The sequence below is a fragment of the Scyliorhinus canicula genome, chromosome 17, assembly GCF_902713615.1.
Source record: "Scyliorhinus canicula chromosome 17, sScyCan1.1, whole genome shotgun sequence".
Lineage (NCBI taxonomy): Eukaryota > Metazoa > Chordata > Chondrichthyes > Carcharhiniformes > Scyliorhinidae > Scyliorhinus > Scyliorhinus canicula.
This window is the reverse complement of record NC_052162.1, coordinates 48,120,057-48,139,422: the sequence shown is the minus strand read 5'-3', so window position 1 is coordinate 48,139,422 and position 19,366 is coordinate 48,120,057. Positions and strand designations below refer to the sequence as shown.

The following is a 19,366-nucleotide window of genomic DNA, read 5'->3' as shown; positions in this document are numbered from 1 at the left end:
ACTTGAATTGTGGCCCAGTCTGGACTTGGATATGATTCCAGTAGGTAAAAGAAAATGGGAATGTGCATACAAAGTAGGGCAACCATCTATCTTCTGTCTATTTTACACTCTCCCATGCACATAATGTGACAGAATGATTTCTGTGATTGAACGCTTTAGCAGATTGTGTATGATAAGTTGCTTACAACCACAATAGTAATGATTAAAATTTAAAATTAAGAAAACCAGAATTTCGACTTGCTGAATTAAAAACACAGGTTTGAAAAGATGTGAAAGACAAATGGAAATACACACCGAATTATTGTGCCTTCCTGATAATGCAAGAAACACATTGATATCCATGATCAAGGTCAGTCTCCATTGGTTAAGACCAATCTATTTGACTGGTAAGAGTTAATTATATCAGGAAACTCCTCTTCCGATGTTCAATGCACCGTACCGGCTCTGGTTATTCAAGAAGGCTCAGCCTTCTCAACCTTACCCCTTAGCTGAAATCACCACCAGTCAGCTCTCCCCCTCAAAGGGAAAAGCAGCCTATAATCATCTGGGACTCTGGTGACTTTACCTTACGTTTTTATGAGAGCTTCAAACCAGACATTAAAGAGAATTTCAAATCATGCCTTTCAAATGATCTATCCATTCCATCAGCTGTTTGAGTGAACTTTCACTTTGGGGTTCAGGAAAAGCATTAAAGTGACTACAGGAAGGCAAGATCTTCCCATTTTGTCCATTAAACAAGCTGGTGGGCAGCACGGTAGCGCAGTGGTGAACAAAGTTGCTTCACAGCTCCAGGCTCCCAGGTTCGATTCCCGGCTTGGGTCACTGCCTGTGCGAAGTCTGCATGTTCTCCCCGTGTCTGTGTGGGTTTCCTCCGGGTGCTCCAGTTTCCTCCCACAGTCCAAAGATGTGCAGGTTAGGTGGATTGGCCATGCTAAATTGCCCGAAGTGTCCAAAAAAGTTGGCGGGGTTACTGGTTTACGGGGATAGGTTGGAAGTGTGGGCTTAAATGGGGTGCTTTATCCAATGGCCGGTGCAGACCCGATGGGCCAAATGGCCTCCTTCTGCACTGTAAATTCTATGAAACTGGGTTTTGCTTCTCTGTCCTGTGGTCTCGTCTCTTCAAGCCATTCAATTCATTAGTTTTAGGCTGAAACATTCCCGCTGGAGCCTTGAATACAGAAGCTGAAACTGCAGAAAATGGGTGGATGTATCACTTCTGTTGTGGCCGATACAGTGTCCTATATTGGTAACAGCACTGGGGTGGGTAGATTATGATGCCAAAGAGCCTCTCGGGCTGGTTCCATTGCACTTTATGTGAACCAATGCTTCCCGATTTCATTCCTAAATGATCAAGCTCCATTTTTAAGATTCTCTGAGCAGGGAAGAGTTTCTCTACTCTTTTAAATCCAATTATCATATCAAGCGAGCTTGATTGTACACTTGAACATGCAAATCTGGATCCCGCCCACAGATTGCGATGCCTCACAATCTAATGAGTCCGTTAAATCTGCAAGAGGCCTCTCTTGAGATCTAACAGCCTCATCGTGTCCCGTTGTGTTATTTCTTCTGTTTCCCTTTCCCATCCCCAACTCACCGTCGAGCCCCCAACACCTCACCCGCTCACTCACTACAGTCAAGCAAGCACCACGTTCTACCGGGATTTATACATTATTGGAGGACTGTTATACAGAATCATACCAGGAATCATGAGTGATGAGGACAAAGATGCTGAGGGCTGTGGAGGAGCATGAACTTGTTGACATTCACACAAAATATATTCTGTTTTCTTTGCCTTCAACCACCTGAAGGAGTGTATTTGTACCCTCCTCTGCTAATCCCTTTGGGGTCAAATGGTTTTTCATAATTATATAATGAAAATATGTTACGACATGAAGCAAAGTAATTTGAGAGAGAAATAATAGAGCCAGTGTTCTTGCCTCATCTTCTTATCCCCAGAGCTCTGCTTCAGGCTGGACAATGCACTTAAAAGGCTGCACAAAGCTTCCTGCTGGTTCAGTTACAAGCATCATTTTTACACCGATACTTACACCATTAAATACACATATAACTGCAAATCTCTCTGTACAGGCAAGTGGCAAATATAATGTTTCTTTTTTAAAAGATACAATAGTGATGTAAATCATATTAATGGAATTCTAGGCCCAATAGTTTGAGATTACATTAATGGTGTAATAGTGCAATATATGAAGCAGGACCAATATAGAGAAATAGGAACATCAACAATACAGAAACAGTAATATTCAGCGCGAATCACGGCATGCTGCCGCAACACTGGCACGCAATTCTCCGCAGAGCGGAGAATCGGTGTCATTGGCGTCGGTGTGGTTGGCACGGTGCCAGTCGGGGGCTGCTCTACGTGGCTGACCCGCATTGGGTCTCGGCGGCCGCCGTAAAAACGCCGAGTCCTGCCGGCGCCGTCCACACCTGCTCTCAGCCAGCGGGAATTCGGCGTGGAAGGGTCGTGGAGCGGCCTGTGGCGCGGGAGGGGGGGGCCTCCGATGTGGCCTGGCCCGCAATCAGGGTCCGCTGATCAGCGGGCCGGCCTCTCTGGCTGGGGGCCTTGTTTCTTCCGCGCCGGTCCCTGTAGTCTTGCGCGTTAAAGGAAGGCACTGCGCATGCGCGCATTGGCGCCACTGCGATGTGCGCGTTGGCACCGGTGCCACAGCACATGCGCGGATCCTGCGGTGCCCAGTTCGCGCTGGGATCAGCAGCAGGAGTGGCGTGAACCGCTCCAGTGCCGTGCTGGCCCCTTTTGCGGGCCAGAATTAGTGGTCGGATCGGCCCGTTCATGCCATCGCAAAATGCGTAGGCGTTTACGACGGCGTGGACAATCTGCCGCGGGATTAGAGAATGCCGCCCATTATATGTGAATATAGCACTGGACTATAACAGCGCACTTGGAGTGCAATAGTACACTTATGTACAGTAGTTAAAGTCCTGAAAGAGATGTTCGCAAGGCTTAAATGGTGTCCAATAGTGGCCTACAATTTTCAAACGAGTATTTTGTCCAGTTTGCCATCACATCCGGTTTCTGCAACATAGCAGCTGCCCAAAATACCCACAATCAAATGGGCAGACCGAGACAGGAGTCCTCACTATAAAAGGCATCATAAAAAAGAACAAAGACTTCGAAGCAACAATGTTAATCTATAGGTTCACAGTGTTGCAATGCGCCTAACCCCATCTGGAATCCTGATGGGCAGAAAACGTAGCAGAAAAACTTCCAATCCTACCGAAGAAATTTATACCAGGGTTGGTAGCCGAGGGATGCCAGGATATCCAAGATTTAGCTCACTGGGCTAAATCGCTGGCTTTCAAAGCAGACCAAGCAGGCCAGCAGCACGGTTCAATTCCCGTACCAGCCTCCCCGGACAGGTGCCGGAATGTGGCGACTAGGGGCTTTTCACAGTAACTTCATTGAAGCCTACTCGTGACAATAAGCGATTTTCATTTCATTTCAGATAGATAGCAGTTGTACTGGTAAAAACAGACTTCTCCTTACACAAAAGATATTGCACCAGACATTTGCCACAACTACAAAAAGGATGACAAGTTCCAAGTTAAAGACTGTGTGAGAGAGAGAGAGAGATGGCACAGTAGTAATGATGCAAATAAATGGGCTAAACTGGAATAACTTGTAAATATGTTGGATAAAGATTAGGGGGTAGTGTCGTACAAGGCTCTGGCACAAAATAGGGTTAACATGGGACTGAGTACAGTAACACCTACACAGTAATGTAAGAGAACACATGACCTGGACCTAGGGATCAATATAATTTTGGGCAGAACCATATGTAGAAGCAAGAATGGAGAGCTCCCAGCTTGACCTCTACTACATTTATGTGCATAGTATATATAATATATAAATATTTGTGAATTACTGAAGACTATGAATGCCTTAAAAAGACCTACAAAACTACCCCCAACACCTTACAACATCCAGAAGCACAAGGTGAGAGACACATAGGAATGCCACCATCCTCAGGTTCCTTTCCAAGTTGCAGGAATCAAACCATGACTGCAAACTACTGTACTTTTGCAGTGTGTTCAGGATGTGGCTTTAACACTGAAATTAGTGTACAGGCTGTTGGTTCACAAAGAACTGGCTCATATCTTTTGACTACACTGTTATCCACTTTCTCAGCTGGATGGATTGCGAGTATTTTTCTTTTTCTTACAGATTTGCAGCATTTGCAATTTTCTTACGTTGATGTACGGTGTATCAGAGCGGCCTTTCTGATGATTGCACTACTTCAAGGTTCTCTAGGTCAGTAGAGCCGGCTATGACTGTTCAAATCTCTGTTTGGGTAAACAAGCCATTGCTTCGACCCTGGGAAATGAATAGTGAACAGTGTGTTCTGTGTCCTTAAACATTCTCCTCCAATTGCCAGATGCACTGGATTGATATTCATTTGTCCAAGAAGATTTGTGCTACCATTTCCGCTCATTAGTACTTACACAGAAACTCCAAAGAAGGCTATTAATCCTCTTTATGTGCAACAACAACTCCCCCTTACCCAAATCCACCCCATACTTGGTCCAGCACAGGGAATCATATTGGTTTCATTCTTGGTTGAAAGGAAATTTTTGTGTTCAGTATTTTAAACAAAAAAAGAGCTTCTGTGTGTGTTTCAGAACATGTTTTGTGCTTTATTTACTTAACTATTATTTTCCCTAATATCTTTGACTATTCACCCATTTAATTTGAATTTAAAGCCCCATAACAATTGGATTTGTGAATAAAAAGTTCAAACATCAAGGCATCATTCTGGGCTGCTTTGAGTTCTAGACTATGGGGGCAATTTTGCACCTGCAAAGGGCGAGAACCTCATTATAATACATCACAATGTAATTAAAGAGCCCCCCGCCACATGATCCCCCCCTTACTTAATATTCATACCTCATCCTAGAATGACGAGGTTTACAACAGGTTTATGAAGACAGGAAACAGTCAATAGGATCCCGCCGGGGGCACCAAGCTAAGTATAGCCCAAAGGGGTGGAGGGGGAAATGCCCAGATAGTGCCAACCTGTGCAAGGGGACAGTGTCAGGGATGGGCCTCATGGGAAGGGTTGTATAATGTGTGTTGGGGAGGGCTGATGTCTATGAGGGGGGAAGAGTGCCCCTCAGTCTGTGGTGGTGGTGGTGGGGGGGGGGGGGGGGGCAGTAAAAGAGTGCCCCTGAGATTGAGTGCAGGGGTCACCCCAATGCCTATGAGGGGGGAGGGGGTGGGGGAAAGGGGAGAGTCACGATGAAGGGAGGGTAGGAGAGAGGGGTGTCCCGTTGCGTTGCCTGGGTGGGGTGGGAGGGGGGGGGGGTGAAAGAGTCCCGATGCCTGTGAAAGGAGGGTGGGGGTGGAGAGGAATGGAAGGAAGGGGGAGAGGGGAAAGCCTAATGCCTGCAAAGAAGACCCAATGTTGGTATTGTGGTTGGGGGAAGGGGGTGTGGGTGGGGGGGGGGGGGGGGGGGGGGGGCGGTGTGTGGGGTTGTCCTATGCTTGTGAGGGGGTCCTCCATGTCCGTGGGGGATGGCAGTGGCTGGGGGCATTTACCTTCTGTGCTGATTAGTGCCCCTTTAAAGCTGACCCCCGCTGTGGAGCCGAGCTTGCCGACTACCAGGCTCCATGCTGCCGGACTGATAGCAAAAACCATTCCACTTATTTTCTTTTTCCAGAGTACCTGAAAATCTGGTTAAAAAGCTGGACTGCGCAGTTGGAAAGCCTCTCGCCGGTTTTCAGACAGAGCCTATCACTCTGAAAGAAATGTGAAAATTCCCTGTATTGGGTTGAGGCTTTGCCCATGCAATGTGATTATCGTCGGACTTCAGAAACAGGAGGGAAAGATGAACCATGCCCAATGCCGCTCCATTTCCTGCCCATCAACAGCACATATTCAAAGCCACAATTATTTCCCACTGATTATCAAACCGAGTCCAACCATCAATTCTTTCCTGAGCTGCCACAGACCTGGTCTTGTCCTAATTTATTCCCTGTCAAATCTTCCGTTTAGCCCTTATTCATCTTCACATTCACCCAAATCCAATAATAAAATATATATGCTTCATTTCATGCCCCTACATAGCTAAGCCCACAGCTGTGTGCCATTTGGAAAGAGAGACTGATCTGGGTTTAAAATATTTTAAAAGCGGCAAGGTGGCACAGTGGTTAGCGCTGCTGCCTTCGAGCGCCGGGGACCCATGTTTAATTCCGGCCTTGGGTGACTGTCTGTGTGGGGTTGGCATTTCATCGCATATCTGCGTGGGTTTCCTCTGGGTGCTCTGGTTTCCTCCCAAAGTCCAGAGGTGTACAGGTTAGATGGGGTTACGGGGATGAGGCGGGAGCATGGGCATGGATGGGGTGCTCTTTCAGAGGGTTGGTGCAGACTCGATGGACCAAATGGCCTCCTTGTGCACTGTTCTGTATTCTATGATTCAAAGCTGTTCCCACTCATGAAATGATTGTGAAGAAGAGGTCACAGATTTAAAGTAAATAGTTATAGGAGTAAATGTGATAGGAGGAGAAACTTTTTTTATGCAGCGAGTGGTTCAGGTTTGGAATGCACTGCGTGAGAGTGTGGAGGAGGCAGGTTCACTTATGTGTGAGGCGAAAGAGGGAATATGTAGAAAGAGGGAAAATCGATGGTGGATATCTAAGGAAATAAGGGAGAGTATCAAATTGAAGGAAAAAGCATACAAAGTGGCAAAGATTAGTGGGAGACTAGAGGACGGGGAAATTTTCGGGGGCAACAGAAAGCTACTAAAAATACTATAAAGAAGAGAAAGATAGATTATGAGAGTAAACTTGCTCAAAATATAAAAACAGATCGTAAAAGTTTCTACAAATATATAAAACAAAAAAGAGTGGCTAAGGTAAATATTGGTTCTTTAGAGGATGAGAAGGGAGATTTAATAATGGGAGATGAGGACATGGCTGAGCAACTGAACAGGTTTTTTGGGTCGATCTTCACAGTGGAAGACACAAATAACATACCAGTGACTGATGGAAATGAGACAATGACAGGTGAGGACCTTGAGATGATTGTTATCACCAAGGAGGTAGTGGTGGTCATACTAATGGGGCTAAAGGTAGACAGGTCTCCTGGCCCTGATGGAATGCATCCCAGAGTGCTGAAAGAGATGGCTAGGGAAATTGCAAATGCACTAGTGATAATTTACCAAAATTCACTAGACTCTGGGCTGGTCCCGGCAGATTGGAAATTAGCAAACGTGACACCACTGTTTAAAAAAGGAGGTAGGCACAAAGCGGGCAATTATAGGCCAGTTTGCTTAATTTCGGTAGTAGGAAAGATGCTGGAATCTATCATCAAGAAAGAAATAGCGAGGCATCTGGATGGAAATTGTCTCATTGGGCAGACGCAGCATGGGTTCATAAAGGGCAGGTCGTGCCTAACTAATTTAGTGGAAATTTTTGAGGACATTACCAGTGCGGTAGATAACGGGCAGCCAAAGGATGTGGTATATCTGGATTTCCAGAAAGCCTCTGACAAGGTGCCACACAAAAGGTTGCTGCATGAGATAAAGATGCATGGGATTAAGGATAAAGTAGTAGCATGGATAGAGGATTGGTTAATTAGTAGCAAGCAAAGAGTGGGGATTAATGGTTGTTTCTTTGGTTGGCAATCAGTAGCTAGTGGTGTCCCTCAGGGATCAGTGTTGGCCCACAATTGTTCACAATTTATATAGATGATTTGGAGTTGGGGATCAAGGACAATGTGTCAATTTTTGCAGACGACACTAAGATGAGTGGTAAATCTAAAAGGGCAGAGGATACCGGAAGTCTGCAGAGGGATTTGGATTGGTTAAGTGAATGGGCTAGTGTCTGGCAGATGGAATACAGTGTTGACAAATGTGAGGTTATCCATTTTGGGAGGAATAACAGCAAAACGAATTATTATTGAAATGATAAAATATTAAAACATGCTGCTGTGCAGAGAAACCTGGGTGTGCTAGTGCATGAGTCCAAAAAGTTGGTTTACAGGTGCAACAGGTGATTAAGAAGGCAAATGGAATGTTGTCCTTCATTGCTAGAGGGATGGAGTTTAAGACTAGGGAGGTTATGCTGCAATTGTATAAGGTGTTAGTGAGGCCATACCTGGAGTTTGTGTTCAGATTTGGTCTCCTTACCTGAGAAAGGACATACTGGCGCTGGAGGGTGTGCAGAGGAGATTCACTAGGCTAATCCCAGAACTGAAAGGGTTGGGTTACGAGGAGAGGTTGAGTAGACTGGGGCTGTACACATTGGAATTTAGAAGGATGAGGGGGGATCTTATAGAAACATATAAAATTATGAAGCGAATAGATAGGATAGATGCGGGCAAGTTGTTTCCACTGGCGGGTGAAAGCAGAACTAGGGGGCATAGCCTCAAAATAAGGGGAAGTAGATTTAGGACTGAGTTTAGGAGGAAACATCTTCACCCAAAGGGTTTTGAATCTATGGAATTCCTTGCCCAGTGAAGCAGTTGAGGGTCCTTCATTAAATGTTTTTAAGATAAAGATAGATAGTTTTTTGAAGAATAAAGGGATTAAAGGTGATGGTGTTCGGGCCGGAAAGTGGAGCTGAGTCCATAAAAGATCAGCCATGATCTCATTGAATGGCGGAGCAGGCTCGAGGGGCCAGATGGCCTCCTCCTGCTCCTAGTTCTTATGTTCTTATGAAATGAAGGCAAGTGCGGCCTCTGCGGGGTGTTCCTTGCCGAGTCCAGAGGGCAGAAAATAAAAGTCCCGTTTGATAGCGGGATTGGGAGGCACCGAGAAACACCCCACTAAATATGCCCAAAACGGGACTCTTTCTTTTTCCCTTTAAATTGCACTCCATATTTCCATTTATTCCTACCAAAGTGGATAACCACATTTTTCAACATTATAATCCATCTGCCATGTTATTGCCCACTCAGAGCCTGTCTAAATCTCCTTGAAGTCTCTTTGCATTCTCCTTACAATTAATACTGTCACCAATGTCTGTGTCATCAGCAAACTTGAAAATATTACATTTTGTCCCACAAGTGACTATTTCCCACATTGGGCCGGATCCACGCCCCCATGGCCAAAAGGATTGGAGAGGAGCCTGATGGCTGTTCCGCTGCAATTTAATGCTGAGAATAGTGTTAAGTGGTTGGAAGCAGGACTTTCATGCCTCTCCCAGGATGAGTTACTACCTCAGGGAGCTGCCAGCCAATTGGATGGCCAGCAGCACTGTAGTCACAGCAGAACCACCAGGAGTAGGAGCCCTGTCGGAACTACAGGTAGGCCATAGGCCATGGAGCCCAGGTAAGGCCGAGGGATGACGGCATGGGGGCAGGGGAATGCTAGGTTCGTCAGGCCGGGAGTGCGGGCAGAGGGTTAAAGGGGGATGCCTCCAAGAGGCCTAGGGGTCTGGAAAAGCAGGTCCTTCTGCCTCTTTAACAGTAATTGGATCTATTTAAATTCAGAACTTTAGTTTTGGACATGTGTTCATCACTCTCCGAATTTATCATAATCTGATCACTCTTTGCCAGAGTATTCCTTGCAATGTGATTCCTAGTTAACCCTGACATCCTACACAAAAAGTAATCTGAAGTAGCTTCTTCCATCGTTGATCACAAATGCATTCCATTAACTTGTCCTCCAAGCTATTTTTTCCAATTTTATTTGTCCATTCTACATGAAGATTAAAGTTAAATCTGATTATTCCATTTTCTTTATTACAAGCTCTTATTTCTTGATTAAGAGCTGCAAGTGGCATATCCACACTAATATTAATTATTCACATGTTTAGGCTTTGTTTGGATTGGATTTGTTTATTGTCACGAAAACCCAGATACAGTGAAGGGCCTCAGTAGGCCTGAAGTCAGACATGTAGCCCAATGGATGCCCTGTGTCATGTTTAATTGCGGTGGGACAATTGTTGGTGAGAAGCCGCCTGTTGAATTTTACATGTCTCCTGCCTTTAAATCTGCCTGGGGGAGCGCATAATCCAGGCATAGAATAATATGTGGATCAGTCAGATACTTAAAATGGAATAATTCATGATTCCACCATTAATTTAATGCTTGCTGGCAACCCTGCTCTGCACATTAGGGTTTTGGACCATTGTCTATGTCTTAACCCTCCAGTAGGGGAGATGAAAAATGATTTTCACATTGGCAGTGGGGTTTTAACCAAGAGACTTTGTGGTGTAAGCAGGTGTACCAGAATTAGAAGCTAGGTTATGCAATGGGTTGTTTACCCTGAAAGCAAGGTAACCTCAAAAATATCTAGGTTAGACCATGAAAGTTTGTTATTTTTTCTATGCTTGGATGGAAAGATTGAGCTAAACAAGTGACATTTGTTTTGACTAGTTACTCAATTATGTTCGCTTGTCTGGGAATTAAAGCAGCCTTCCGATTTGTATCTGGTCTCATCTTATTGATTGTTTCTCAGTAAACCTTTGAAAAACCTGGAGAAGTGCATTACATTGATCTAAAGTCACAAATCTGGCTCAGATCACAAAGAAGTTCTGTTGTCACACCTCTGGAAGCTGCTATTATGTTGTTAATTTTTGGGGAAAGGACCATTTTGCATAACTTTCGAGCTTCCTCTTGACGAAGGCAGACATAGTCAATGGAATTCACCTTTGCCTCCCATGCGCCAGCTCAGATTGCGGCTGATTGAGGGAAAGAGAAGATAAGCACCTGGATCTCAAATCTGAAACCAAGTTCATGGGTTACCGAGCAGTGAACCTGGCACCCCTGTATGCTTCAGTCACTTGAACAACCTACAGCAAATGCCTCAAATGCTGGAGAAATATCGCCAGCAGTGCCTTTGCAAGATCTTCCAAATCCAGTGGCACGAAATGTGGTCCAACCGCAGTATCCTTTCCCAAACCAAAGTGCCCAACAATAAGCAAGGCGCGAATCACTCAAAACCAACTCTGCTGGACAGGACATGTTGTTTGTGTGCCTGGCATCAAACACCTGATGTGACGGCTCTACTCAGATCTTGGTTGCAGCAGGAGACTTCCTGGAGGACTGCAGTAACTTGAGGGATGTCATCAAAGCATCCCTGAAGATGTCAAGTGACTTAATGGACACATGGGAGTCCATGGCCTGTGCCCAACCAAAATAGAGAGTATTCATCTGGGAAGACACCAAACACATTGAGCGACTTCATCAGGAACACAGAGCTGAAGTCAAGACATCGGAGATAGTTCACAAACTTCCAAACCAGTCATCTATCTGACCCTTCAAGCATCACCTGCCACACATTTGGGAGAGTCTTCACATCACACATGGTCAGTCATCTCAGAACCCACCGACCCAAAGTGGAAACAAGTCATCCTCTATCTTGAGGAACTCCTGAAGACGAAGATTGAAGAGTACAGGTACTGACCTAAACATAAAATGCTTATAGGCATCAGCAGGATCACTGTATGCAAGAGAATATCTAAGAAAATCAATTTGTAGCAGTTATATCAACTCTTATCAAATTGTACAGTTAAAAAATGAAGACAATATGCTGGATCTGATGGTAGGTCTTAATACAGAATGGGCAGAATTTTAACTGCCATGGTGGGACAAGGACAGTTAGGTGCAGCAAGGATAGGGTGGGTGGGTTTAAAGCTCTGAGAAGTGGCAGGATCTCCCCCACTTGTGAGCTTAACTGGAGCTGGCAAGTGGGAAACATCTGTGAAGCTGTCAGATCTGTAAGTTCAATATTTTATAGGCAATTAATTGTGAGGTTTACTCAGGATTGAAGTTTTAACAGGCAGTGACATGGGTTTGTTGAACTTTCCTTGGTGAACAAAGCAAGAACACAGCAGACTGTCATTTTTTAATCAATCTTACAGGCTAGAAAGCAGCTGCTGGGTTGTCTACACAGAAGGGTTGCCCCCAAAGCACTTGTTCAGAGAGACAGAATTCATGGTATAAGGGTCCATCCTGATGATTCCCTTATTTCACCATTCTTTATTTTTGCTGTTTTAATTTTTGATCCAAAGATGCTTATTGAACATGTATCTTTAGTAGCAGACAGAATGAGGAATTCAAAAGTTGCAACAGAAAACACTCTGCTAACTTTGGACAGAAAAACCTCAGAATTTGCGGCACCTGTGAAATGGGGTGGGGTTGAAGACTGGTGGCCAATGAATTGGCCAAAAGGCTGTATTTTGCTTGGTAACAGGTGGTGATTGAACCCTGTCCGAGTGGGATGATTTCCAGAGGCCGAAGGGAAGCAGAGTTGATTCCTGGAAGTACAGGGACAAGGAACTGCTCTTTTTCTCTCTCTCTCTCTCCAAGAAGGCTGTGAGTTGATCTATTTCTGAACGTACAGAGAACCTGATAAATGAATCTAGTGAAATCATTACAGGCTATATACAGAGACCTGGATCTGAAACCTTACTTTGAAGGAAGGACTGCTGAATGGCAACTGTCTGAAACAAAGACTCTTGTTTCCTTTTGTTTATTTTTTACAACCCCTCCTCCCCTCTGTTTTTGTCTTTCTTGTGTGTGTGTATAGAGGGTGGGGGCAATTTATAGTGAGGATAAGGAATTAGATAATAGTTAGCCAGTTGTATTTGTTGCATATTCATTGTAGTTCTTGTCATAAATATAAAGTAATTGTGTTTAAACTTACCAACCTGGCGATTGTAATTATTGGGCAGCCAAGGTCCAAAGACTTCGGATATTTATCTAAGAATTATTGGTTAGTTTAATTGTGTTGTGACTCGGGGTCAAGTGGGGCTGGAATTGACCATGCATTAGCCCAGGCTGTCTTAACGCTAGCTTGATGGATGATTTCCCAATTTCTGGATGTCATTTCACTTACCTTGGACATTATTCAACTTGTTTTCAACTTCCCAGCTGTTAGCCTTCACTGTAGTTTGGGGGCGGCTATGCAGCTCTACCCTGGACCTCTGGTCAGGAACAAGAGGAGCAGCACCAGCAATGCCAATAACAGCAGGAGTAACACCAGCAGCAGCAGCTGCCCCTTTATCCACAGCCAAATACCATTCCACTGGGCAGAGCAGTTGGACACAGAGATGCAGCTTGGAGGAGGCGATATCTCAAACACAGGGTCTACAGGTGAAGAGGGTCAGCTTTCTCAACATTTATGCACATCTGTGCCTCAGGAAGCTGAGGTTTTCATTCCAGATCATTGCTGAACTCTGCAGTCTCTTAGCTGCATATACTTAAAGCTGAGGTGGGTAGACCTTTTGTCCCTCAGGGAATTGAGGGATTATAGGGAAATAGACTTGAAGCCAAAGAACAACCACAAATGTATTAAATGACACAATAGGCTCAACTGGCTGAATAATCTACTCCTGCTCCTATTACCTCTGTACTTAAGAACTCCTTTACTGTGGACCTTGTGAGTATCCATTGTTAATGGCCATGAAAGTGCCTATCAATGGAGGGTCAAGCCCACCACATTGTGCAATCTCTTCTGCAAATAGAGAAAGCAGAGTTATGAGTGTGAGAAATGGATTGTATGGAGAGGAGGGAATTGCACCAACTGTGGAGGGTAAATGTGAGGCATAAGTGTGAAATGTCAATGAAATGAGGTTAATTTCAGCGCTACCCATTGAGACGTGACGAGCTGCCTTGAAAGAGAGGGATGAGTGGAGATAATAGGTGTATTGGTCTGAGGAATGCTGTGCTGGAGAATGTGGGATTACAGGGGTTGGCATCTAAAAGTGGGACATCATTCACCTTTCCTGTCCTCATGAAGTAAGTGGGCCTTTCAATAACCCTTTTTCACCAGCCACAGGAAGCAATATACAGGTCAGCTATGCTAACCCCTCCTGGCTTCCCGTTAACTCAAGATGGTCCTTTGACAGAGGGCGGATTGTCATTATATCCACAGTCGGTGATTGGTCAGAAACCTGTAAGTGGGATTTCCAATCAGTTTTGCGAAGCCGAGGCACAATTGCCTGATAGCCATGAAAAACAGGATTGGCATTGCCCAAAATCATTTCACATCTTCATCCCGTATTCTGAGTTGTACTGAAGCCCAGATCCCAAGGATGAGGTGAAAGTGTTTCAACCAAATACACCACCCAGTTACCTAGATATTAAAGCAGAATTTTAAAAGGTAATACATTTAGATTCACTTGCATTGAATTATAATTCTTGAATGAACAAAGAGTTCATTTTCTCATGCGTGACATTATGCTAGAGGCCAAGAGACTTTGGTTGCCATACCATTTATATCGCCACTTATAAGTACAATTTACAATCGATTGAAATATCAAAGAGTTTAAGACCTGAAGTTAGCTTTTTCTTACCCAGAACACCCACACGGTAGTTGATTGTGATAACAATAACGTTACCATAGCTTGCCAATACGCTGCCATCGATCATATTTCCTGTCCCCTCCATGTATGACCCTCCATGAATGTATACCATGACGGGCTTAGGTCCACTATCACGAATATCTGCAAGAGAAGAAATAGGAGGAAAGCCAAATGACACTTTGCTCAGACAGCAGCCATAATGAAGGACTGATCAAATAAGGGGCACAAACACACCATTCATCTGTCACGTACATATACGTCAAATGAAAGGCATCAACCACCAGGCACACACTCCAATCACCAAAGATCAACATACCAAATAAAATACTGTAACTGGCATAAAATACTGGCATCAACATACCATCAACAGTGGGCACAAATGTTAGGGCATCAACACATGGCAAACATTGGCACACGCACACTGCAAACACCTGACATAAAAGCAACACAGTGGGCATAAACACAAGATAAATATTGGACAACAATACACACAGTCACAAAGCACAAGAACGTCTGCCAACAGACACACTGCAGATACCAGAATTAAATGCAGATGGAAAAAATGAAAGGTAGTGCTGTGAACGCTTTCTGCTTCAAACATTTATAAAGCCTTAAAAATAGTGAACATCGCATCAAAGTTATGGTCTGAAAAGAGGTGAAATGTATACAATAGATCACTCTCACTAACAGTTCCCAGTTTGTTTAATAATTTAGCACTAAATGAAGACAATGGTGCAACATGTCTGTTAGTCATGTTCCTAAGTTCATGAATTTCAGAAATCATAGCTCGACCACTCCACCCCCATACATTGACCAAAAAGTTTAAAATACCTTGGTTTCAGTTGTGAGAGGTGTACTCCATAGCCGGCAACCCAAAACCCATTTTGAAAATGATGACACAGTCAATATATATTATTGCAAACTTTAATAGGGAATACAACCAATTATCACTTTCTTTATCGAATACCTGCCTAAACTACGCTGCAGTAACTTGCCGAATGTCAAATATAATCAGCATTGGTTCTATTTTAGAGCTCAGGTAGTAAATACCAAGATCTATCAACAACTCACTTGCAACTCTAGCATAGAGAACAAAACAAAGATCAAGCTCCCGTGGAATGTGTTACACAGGAATCTAACTGAGGAGGTTGAAGGCATTAGAAACAGATTAATTGATCCCCAGGAATGAACTACAGGCTGGAATCTAATTGTCAGTTTTGTATAATGTTGTTCTTGATATTGAAGACTGGCATTGTGCATTAGTAAGTTAGCAGGATTTAATAGACTTACTGTTTTCCTAACTGAATGCCAATAGTCTTCTGCGACAAGAAATTAGAATTCCCTAATTCCATTTGATTTTTCCAGCAGGGACACTTCATCTGGCAAAAGTCCCTGTTCCTGAACAGCACCCAAAGCTCAAAATGCATTGATACTCCCATGGACAATGTTTCCCAATGGCTCGGCTCAGCATAAAGAAACATCCTTTGGACAAGGTGCCAAAGCATTATTGGGGTAATGGAAATGCATCCAGCAAAATGTAAGTGGGTATGTACTGGGGCAAGAGAAAAATTGATATGTTCAGATTTCCCTGTGATACAAAGCATGGCCTATTTGTTGACATGTTTAAAAAGTAAACAGTAGAGCAAGGAGTTGGTAGGAAAGAGGAAAATAATTTCTGGTAAGGACAGTAAACCAATACAATATAATTCAGCTCTTGTGGGTGGACAACATGTGCTTTAGCCTTAGCAGGGAAGAAAGGAATTTCCCTTTGACTATAACTCTAATAGTTCATGTACTCTCAATGGTATGCACTATTGGCATTATTCTTTGGGTTACAGCTCCCTGCCTTGGTACCTGATACCAGTGTCTGTCTGCAGCAAGTTTTCATGGTTTTTACACATATGTAACAAACATTTAACACCACTGTGTGGACACACAAAACATAGGCAAAGGAAAAAGGAAGTGCACAAATCGATGAGGCTTCAGTAACTGTAATGGATAATTAACATCCAGCAGCCACTCACTGTTGAACAGAATGGATGAGGGAGAGGAGAGGGGACTCCATTACTCTGCTGCCTCTTTTGTCATTCACAAATTCTGGCTGTTACCTACCTGAGAAATATGCTGTTTCACATATTGTTCTTTCACAACCTACCTCTTCTCATTGATCTGACAAGGAGAAGAACTGAGCTCTTTGAATTATAAGTCAAAACTAAACCAACCCCAGAATCCCTCCGCGATGGACTTTATAATCGGCAATGATAGCACAGTTTCTGGGAAAAATGAAATTCCTTTGACTTCCCTATGACAATGAAGGAAACTTTTAATATCAGTGGCACCTAGGATCTAGTATTCAGACTTGTATTTTGCTGTAGTAATTCGCACCGGGAAATATCTGACCAGGGTTTTAAATATTTCACAATAGAAACATTATATTTATTTTGAATAAGACAATATAAAATTGACAAAAAAAACTAGTTCCTCGATCTGATTCATTCCATCATAAGTGACCATTGAAACTGGCAGCCAATGATCAGTTAAGATAAATTCCAGTTAAAGCAGTATAAATCCAAATAGAAATCTCAGAGGTCTTTTCCCAAATGCAGGTAATTGCTGAATTTCAGAATAATCATTTTGCAACTCTATAATAAACCAATCATCCATCTTTGGCCATTAACTGTAGAGGTTTCCACTTCGCTGGGCACAGTCTATGTCTATTGCACATACACCCTCATATTTAGTGCGCCATGTTTGTGAATTTTAAAGCGAAGTTACATGCCAACCAGGAGTTAAAATACCAACAGTTATTGCACAGATTCCAGGCTTACAGTCAGCACAATGTATTTTATAATCCCATTGCAAAGTTTTACTGTGTTATTCCCAATAGACACTTTACAATGCAATTGACGAACTTTAAGGATCAGACACAAGGGGTAATTTCCACTTTTAGTGCTTGGGTGGTAAATAGGATATGTGATCCGCTCTCCTCGTTTACTCTCAAAACTGTAAAAGTAAAAATTACTGCCAGGGTCATGATTAGCATCACACCTTAACATGACTCTTCCCAACTCCACCAGCTGAACGCTGAGGGAGAATGATGCTACATCATCATAGATATAAAGCATACCTCAAATGCACTATGACCAATGAGACATGGTTTACACCATCAATATTAATCAATATTAATAAGATATATATATAAGAACAGAATTAAGCCATTTGGCCCATCGAGTCTGCTCCGCCATTCAATCATGGCTGATCTTATCCTGGCCTTAACCACACCGTCTTGCCTGTTCTTCATAATTCTTCAGCCCATTACTAATTAAAAATCTGTCTAGCCTCTTTTTAAATTTACTCACTTTCCCAGCATCTACTGCTCTCTAGGGTAGTGAATTCAACAGATTCACAACACTTCGGGAGAAGTAGTTTCTCCTCAACTTGGTTTTAAATTTGCTACCTCATATCCTAAGACTATGACTTCTCATTCTAGAATGTCTCACAAGACGAAGCATCCATTCCACATCTACTTTATCCAGAACTTTTATCATCTTGTAGACTCCAATTTGATCTACCCTAATTCTTCTAAATGCTAGAGAGTATAGGCCTAAATTATTCAATATTTATACATGGATTACCAATGAGATACATCTCCAAAGGTTCACATTTTCACATGTAATCTTGGAGGCCTTCAAATTCTTACAATACACATTATGGAACGTCCACCATCTCTTTCTGTCTTTCACTCCCATTTCTTTGGTCCAGCTGTGTATTGAATTTACATGCTGCCACAACTGGCTTTTTCTCTGACATAGCTGATTATTCCTTTCAGCCAGTACAGCCCGCTTATGGGGTTTTCACTCAACCAGAATAAGAAACATCTAAAACATACTTAAGAAAGATTGCTCTGTCCCTCTATTTCATTACTAATCTCAGATATTTCCAATATTTCCAATGCAAAAAGCCATCAGTTTCAGTCTCATTGCTGCACTTATAATAAAGCGCAGTACGTGGGGGTCAGGCGACATGCGCTATTAACGCCAATAAACAAATGAAAGGGGGCAGCATGACACACTGCTAATTACACAACTCATTTCTGGTGAGGGTGGGGTGGGGGGGATGTGGGCACTGGAATCATATCATCAGCATCCTAATCTTGGAGCAGATAAATTCAGTATCGGACTGTTGATTACTGGGTTGTACCACACATACAGACTCAGACACCGGTTACATACAGGGTGAGCACAGATCTCAACTGACACTTAAATGTGTAAAGTCAAACTAAACACTTAGCCAGAACTTTGAGGTCACACAAAAGGTTTTCTGATGCCCTTGCGTCTTATTATAAAATATTTGTTGGTATTCAGAGAATCTCCTTTTAATTACTCTCTGCCCATGCACATAAGTGACACAATAATTACATTTAATGCACTTCAAATTTTACTATTTTTCAGAGTTACTTTTACCAAAGCACCATGAACTCGGCCTGGTAAAGGATCCTGATGTTCAGAAATAAGGTACGTCCATCATTCCAATGCTTGAATCACAACAAATTTTGCTATCACTTTCTGAGTTTGACTAGATTATTGAAAGAAACAAATAAAACAAAATACACAAAAGCAGAGCAAAACTTGCTTGAATTAGAACACAAGCTTGCCGACAATCAGCCTCCGGTTTCAGCTGCACAACCACGTAGGGAGAACCTACTGTTTAGGATTAAGGTGCTCCTTTACCTCTCCCAGTGTTCCACAGAGTGGCAAAGGCTATTTACCTACTCAATCTCCGGTAGGCAATGGTCTGGAGATTAGACAGTCCTATAAAGCAGGAGGAAGATACTTCCAATAAAAATTAAGAGGATCAAAATTTGTGTAAAATCAAGTTGTAAATAGTTACACAGATTAAAACCAAACTGGTGCAGAGATAGAAAGCCAGAGGGGTAAAAGATGGGAGGAATGTTTCTCCGGCTCTCTGGACAGTGAAAGTATGGGCAATGATGAATCTCATTGAATGCTATTATTTTATTTCCCCGAGATGCGTTTTTTGTTCCAGTCGCACAAACATAAGCTGAAATCATCACATCTT

General features: G+C 43.1%; 1 protein-coding gene across 7 annotated transcripts in view; it reads right to left on the bottom strand.

Moving 5' to 3' along the window:
* nlgn3a (neuroligin 3a) overlaps positions 1-19,366 on the bottom strand; it is a 336,056-nt gene that overhangs the window by 115,643 nt on the left and 201,047 nt on the right. For all 7 annotated transcript variants that reach the window (XM_038775279.1, XM_038775283.1, XM_038775282.1 and 4 more), the window contains one exon: positions 14,279-14,428. In XM_038775279.1, the coding sequence (XP_038631207.1) occupies positions 14,279-14,428 (150 nt within the window). The remainder of the gene's footprint in view (positions 1-14,278; positions 14,429-19,366) is intronic.